General features: G+C 45.2%; 1 protein-coding gene across 1 annotated transcript; it reads right to left on the bottom strand.

The window, feature by feature from the left end:
- Positions 1 to 570: 570 nt before the first annotated feature.
- LOC129581018 (uncharacterized) lies at positions 571 to 5102 on the bottom strand. The gene is made up of 3 exons (XM_055471839.1): positions 4778 to 5102; positions 2877 to 3306; positions 571 to 1034 (listed from the first exon to the last, which is right to left on the bottom strand). The coding sequence occupies exons 1-3, from the start codon at positions 4893 to 4895 to the stop codon at positions 641 to 643; spliced, it is 942 nt and encodes a 313-aa protein (XP_055327814.1). The 5' UTR covers positions 4896 to 5102; the 3' UTR covers positions 571 to 640.
- Positions 5103 to 6606: the final 1504 nt, after the last annotated feature.

The raw sequence follows: 6606 nt of genomic DNA on the forward strand, positions 1-6606 counted from the left end.
GAGAGAAGCCATGGTATTTTCTCCCATGGTCGAAATAGATCCTCAGAAACTTGATGAAAGGCTGCCAGGATACGAAGGAATTTGTGCGCACCAGTAAGGATTTTTCAGACGTTTGCTTCCGGCTAACTGCCTCGAACCGTCCCACAGCGACGGCTTTACTACAGCATGCGCTCTGAAAGGTTACAGCGAGTACACTCGTAACTCATAATTTAGTGAATTTTCTCACTTATGGTGGCTGGACAATTCCCGCCTGGCGCCAGCTTCGGGCAAGGGCCACCGTGAACTAGAAAACGGCAGCGGAAACGCTGGGAGTCTTATGAGAAGGTGTTAAGGAAGTGGTCAGCTTCTTTGGACATATGCTTTGGGAAAAGCCCGGCGAGAGCAGATCCACGGCATTTCTTAAACAGCAGATTAGATTGAATATTATGAAGGAAAATGCCGCAGCAGTTTTAGGCACTTTGCCAGGAAGGAACAAGTTTGTTAAGAGATTCTGGTTGTTGTTATCAATCTTAATACATCAGTGTTGTTGACGTACCGTGAATGTATGAAGCTTCATATTCATAATTGTTTTATCCATGAAAACGGCATTAGACAAAGAGGAAGATAATGCCCATAACAGCTGAGCCACTACTGCTTTCTCTCATTCAACGATAAGAAGATATGCAGACTGTACAACCCATTCGCTAAAAATGTCATCGATCTTGAACCAGCACTCAAAGCGCCCTGCGTCTTGACTCTGAACTGACTCGACGTACAGCGTGGAATGGCACAAACAGTTCTCTGGCACGTTGCTGGTAACATTGATTTCCGATCTCCTGCGCACATCGTGCTGGAATGCCGGCACTCCCGGGGCGTAGAGGAGGTCATGCTCGTTTCTCCACATAAACCGCGCTTCAAAAACCAGGCGTTCGGATGGCATGGTGTTGAAGCTGACTGCACATCGAAATTCGGCTTTTTCGCCCACCTTGACCGTGGTATTCGTCATGGGCGGGTGGAAGACCTGGTTGGGCATCAGACGCGTACTGATCAGGTACCTGTAACATTTGCAGAAACAGAATCAGTATATATATAACATTGTATATATTATTCGACCCACGATGGCAAATCCACCAGGAAACTCAATTCCCAAACACTCAAGTACATCCCAAATTCGCAAACCAAAACACTGAGAATTAAATAGCGCTGATACGTTTAAACTACTGAAATTTTATCAGTCCAGCAGGCAATGATTCGAATTTTTAATTTTTTCGGCAGATTACAGTCAGCAGGGATGAATGTGTACAGTACTGCACCCACTATCTGCATACCGCAAGGATCAAGTTAGCAGACGATTGATCTGCAGCATTTTATTTCATTTTATCTCCCTGCGGCTCTGTGGAATAAGCCGGTCAATAACTGGCGCGACAATTGACAACAGGAATAAAATTGGCAACATTTTATAGGACTAGCCATTTCTTCGGTGACCGATACCGAAATACCATAATATAATGATACCGCTAAGGCGCTGACCGGTGTGTTATATTAACATTCCGCCGACGAACTGATTGATCATTCGTTCTCGGCCATACACCAAAATATTTCGTTGTATCGCCGCCAAGAATTTGTACGAACGCTAATTCTACGTCAGTACTCTGTCGATTAACGACTGTCTGAAGACGTTTGTGTAATGCCGCTTTCATAGTTGATGTTCGGAGCTGTCTTGAACAAAAATTGCGAAAAGCCAGTTCAAACTATGAACGATTTGTTCGTGAACAGAAAACTGTTCGCAAGATAAAACTATGAAAGCTTCCCGATCAGTTACAAAAAGACAAGAAAAGACATGTAAAAAGACGGTTCGGATTGGGCGGTCCCCCCGCGACAAAAAGGAGGCTTTTAGCCAATAGCTTTCATCTGACCGCTATAACGCACCCGCGGATGCGATGTACTGTACACGGAACACAAAATATACAGTTATGTTAAACTTAAACAGCGCAAAGTGAATCATTTTCTAACCACGCTCGCTGTACCATCTAAGTTTTGTTTTGATTGAAAACTTTGCTGAAAAAATTGAACTGATTGATTCCTCCACATTAATTTTATAATATCGAACAGAAGGACGTTGATTCGTCCAGCGACGGGGAGGAAAGGGAAATCGAGTTTACTCAAAATCTGGAGGAAGATGCGAAAAGCCATGCCGCATGAACGTTTTTTATCCAACATATCCCTGTTTCCCAGAAAAATAACCCCAGAACACCTAAACGCCGTAAGGTTGCTGAAATTGTAACCGACACTTGCATGGAGCAGTGTGGATCCGAATTCCACAGTTCAGTCACCATTCTGTGGAATTCGCCATAACGACGGCGACTGAGATTAACCGGTCGAACGTACCATTCCCGCTGGTTCAACTATTTAAGTTTGTTAGCACCAGTCGAGCTAAAGCAAGAAATGCAAGGGAAGCCGGCAGCTTTTTCTTCCCGATATCCTTTTTTGGCAGCCATTTGTAACAGTGTTTGGAAACTCAACATTTTAATTAGAATGAAAACTGGAAATTGGCAGTTATATCCTCTCTGTTGTACGACAACCAAGAACGGTTGTGCATACGTAGGAGGAGCGAGATTTGCCGAACCATTTCTGAGTATGAACGATTACGTTCATGAGCGAAAAAGACAAAAAATTCTGCTCGGTTCGCCCAACTGTCTCGAACACTCTCATTTCAAAATTGTCTTTTGATGTTCGGTCTTTTGATTTTTGTTCTGTCTTTTGCGCGAACATCAACTATGGCAGCGGCTTAAGGCAGCAGCAACCAGAATGTCCAAATATTTGACGTCGGAACATCTCTTTCAACCTCGTAGATTTACTATGCTTAAAAAAACACAAAAAGCGCCGACGCTACATACCGATTGGTTACCACTAGTTCCCTGTTGACCATGTGCAGACATTCGTACGTGCCGGATAAATGGTTGCCGAAGTTGTACAGCTGAAGGAAGTAGGTTGGCATGGACGGATCGTCGGTCAGTAAGGCGAGACCGCTGTCGAGGGCACTGTTGGGAGAGGCAACATTGCAGCGGCACAGATACACCCGCTGCAGCACCTCTTCTAATCGGCCACTTTCAGGTCGCACAGGCCGGCCATTGTAGCGGATTAGCGGCAGCTGCAACATGCTATCGTCGCCACACGGAAGTGTCACGTTTGCTCCTTCCGGCTCCCGCACAGCAGTATACAACGCCAGCTGAATAGGCTGATGGAACGGCTGCCCAGAGACTGCAATCTCCAGATGCACCACCCCGTTTTGGCTGCGTTGCAGCGCTTCATCCAGCAGCCGCAGCACTGTAGATAAAAAAGAATTACGACAGAGAATATGGTCACACGTCGATGCCTGACGCTATACAGTTGAAAACAAAAAGTTCTCATATTGAAAACTTCTCGGTTTGCCATATACTAAGAAACTGCATCGAACAGTGCATAGGTAGACCGAGCGCAGCTCTTATGGTTAGGATTAATATTTATTGTGCTCAATTGGTTTTCTGCGAAGTACATACGCCAAGTTGGCGGTGCCCATTTAAAATATCCCCTTGAACCCCCCGTCAACAAATTTGACTTTATTTAACTTTAATGTGATTACTGAATCTATCCAACACCATTTGCAACTGAGATTTCCAAGATTCGAACTAGTTATGAATTACGGGAATTTTAAAACTAGAGTAGATCACTTCAAAAATGCGCTGAAGTCAAGCTATCGCGGTTTCGTCACTCCCACTGCCCACATAAATTGGTTTTAAATTCCCGTTTATGCGGTAGTTCAAGGATGCTAAATTTGCTGACTTGGCCGTCCACTGGCCCTTCAGGGTGCAATTCACACCATTAACTTGAAGCCTCTCCTGGGGCAGGGCACCGGTATAACGGTAGGCGTGGCCAAACTGTAGGACGACCTCCTTCCCGAGGGCACCATGCAGCCATGAAAAGCCCTCCTTGAGCGTGCACCACAAAATACGATTCGTAAGGATTTGTACGTTTACTTTTCCACTACCATCCTGAGCAAAAGCGCACGACCCTCCGTTAGAACACTTTGCAGTAGGCACCATCCCTTTTTTCAACAAGCGCTAAAAAACGATTTTTCTCCCCTAGGCGGTTTGCAGGTTTGGTCTAGCCGTAGACTTTAAGCTTTTGTTCATGAAACACTCTTTTAGAGGTCCTCAAACTGAGCTCAATTCCAAACGCCTAAAGTCGTTTCTGCATTTCTGGCTGAATTAAATTGTTTTTGTACTGCCTTGACTTGCTCCATCGGTGCCTTCGCTTCGGAAGCTGTTTCTCGCGGCACCACAACAGAAAATCCCTTCCGTTGTTTTTGCTCAATAAATGCGCAAAAGAAAACTACACTACAAGCTTTAAAAACATTGGCAAAACATGCGCTGCACGATTCGGCAGAAAATTAAAATGACACACCACCAACTTGGCGTGAACGGGAGTTTTGCAGGTTAACGATTTGCCACAGGGAATTGCCTACTGGTAACCGAAATTTACATAAAGGCAGTACCTGAGACAAAACCTGCGGTCGCACCGAAATTACAATAAAAATTACAATAGAAATTCGCAAAGAAGCGAGAGATGTTTTTGATAGCTAAGACAGCAGAACAGCAGAGCTGAGAACGCAGCGCAAAAAGGGATCTGAACTGCAGATGCAGTCCGAAAAATCTCTAACAGTCCTGCAGATGTACGGATATTTGCCACTCTTACGTAATCTTATTTTCGTACTTTTCGTGAAGCGCAAAAACTAAAACTGAGCTAAAAACACTCATACCATTTAAACCAGGCGAGTAAGTGCTGGCGGCACTGACATGGCAGGCATCGACAGGATACTGCAACAGATGAAGGGCCCCAATCAGGCATATTAACACTAATGCAGAAACGATGCGCATTGTGTTTCCTGTTCTTTTTCGGTTGGAATAGTGATCAAGTACGACAGAATTTGGTTAGAACTGCACTGATTAAGATTGAAAAACAAACTCTGAAATTATTGCTGCAGAATGTTGCACGTGTGTCGTGTGGGGAGCAAAACGGACATCTTCTGTTACCGCGTGTCCGTGGGCGGTTGCAACCACCACCCAACCTTATAGGCGGTTAGCCCCAAACGGCAGGAAAACCGAGCACGTGAGTGGGATTAGTGCGCCTTCCCTGTTCCCATGTATCCCTCAAACACTAACATTCCCACCAGGAAAATTCCAGTCACTGCTCCTCTGGCAAATCGAAGTGCTGTAACTGTAGGCAGGACCGGTAGCTGCCTGCCGCCTGATAGGGGCTTGACGCTAATGAGACAGGAGCCGTGGTGGTAGGCAATGCGACAGATTCTAGGCGCCCAGCTACCAGTTGAAGAGTTACAGAATCCGCATAACAGCCCGGCCAATCCAAGTTGAGACGGTCGCGTACAATAAAACTGAAAATATTTCGGTCTGTTCTACACGACAAAATGAGAGGATGATATAAAAATTTATTGAAAAACTGAATGTGGAATTTAAAAATAATTCAAAGTTTAAACTGCAGTATTTTTGGCGTTGGGGGCTAAAAAGTTGCGGCGATAGTTGCAGCCACCCACTGACACGCGGTAACTGAAAACGTCTCTTTTGCCCCTCTCACACGCAACAGGACTTCACTGCAGGCAGAATTTTTAAGTTTTTTTGCTAAAGTACCTCTAAGCCTCTCACTGTAATACCCACTTCTCTATCGCAGCTGTTTACTATTGCAGTAATTGACAAGGAATAGGAAACATGATACGTAGCATTCCTATACTAGTAGTAATGCTGGTATGCCTGACTGGCGCCGTTAATTTGCTGCGGTATTCCGTTGACGCCTGTCCGACCACTGCCGCCAGGACATTTTCGCCTGGTTTAAATGGTACGGGTGTTTTTTACACTGACTTTCACTTTTAAACGACACCGATTGGTGGTGCTTTCGTATCGCGCGAGACTCTCGCATGCGACCTCTGTTTATGAAAAAGGAATCACGAGCTTCGTTCAAAAGCACTTGCGCTTTCAGGGATAAGATGTGTTGAAAAGAGAAAATTGTCCTTTGTGATTGTGCAGTGTTGATTTCTTAGGTTTTCTTAGGTTTTCTTAGGTTTTCTTAGGTTTTCTTAGGTTTTCTTAGGTTTTCTTAGGTTTTCTTAGGTTTTCTTAGGTTTTTAAACATATACTATTATCAAGTATCAACAGCTCGACGCATTTTGTGCTTTAATCGTTTTTGGTTTGTCTACAGCGCGGCAACTGATGGAAGATTCTCTGAAAAGCAGCCAAGACGGTGTGGTATGTCTGGAGATTACTGCCCAGCAGTCCGTGGTGCCAAGTCAGCCGGCTGGCTTATCGTTGTGCGAGAAGCGGAGGGCAGAGACGCGACAGTCCCGTGTGGCGACAACATCACGGAACAGCTCCCGCTGATCCGCTTCAATCGGGAATTACTAACGCCTCGAGGTGCTAAATCAGAAAAGTTGCCGACGAAGCTGCATGTCTGCAGCTGCAAGCTCCCTCCGAACGAAACTAACGTAACGTCAACCGTCACGATGCTGGGATAGCGCACCGACTTACCCCCGTTTTTTATGAGTGTTCTTAACCTCTCGCATCATCTATCCGGGAACTA

This window comes from Paramacrobiotus metropolitanus, unplaced genomic scaffold, assembly GCF_019649055.1.
Source record: "Paramacrobiotus metropolitanus isolate TYO unplaced genomic scaffold, Prichtersi_v1.0 Parri_scaffold0000001, whole genome shotgun sequence".
Taxonomy (NCBI): Eukaryota; Metazoa; Tardigrada; class Eutardigrada; order Parachela; family Macrobiotidae; genus Paramacrobiotus; species Paramacrobiotus metropolitanus.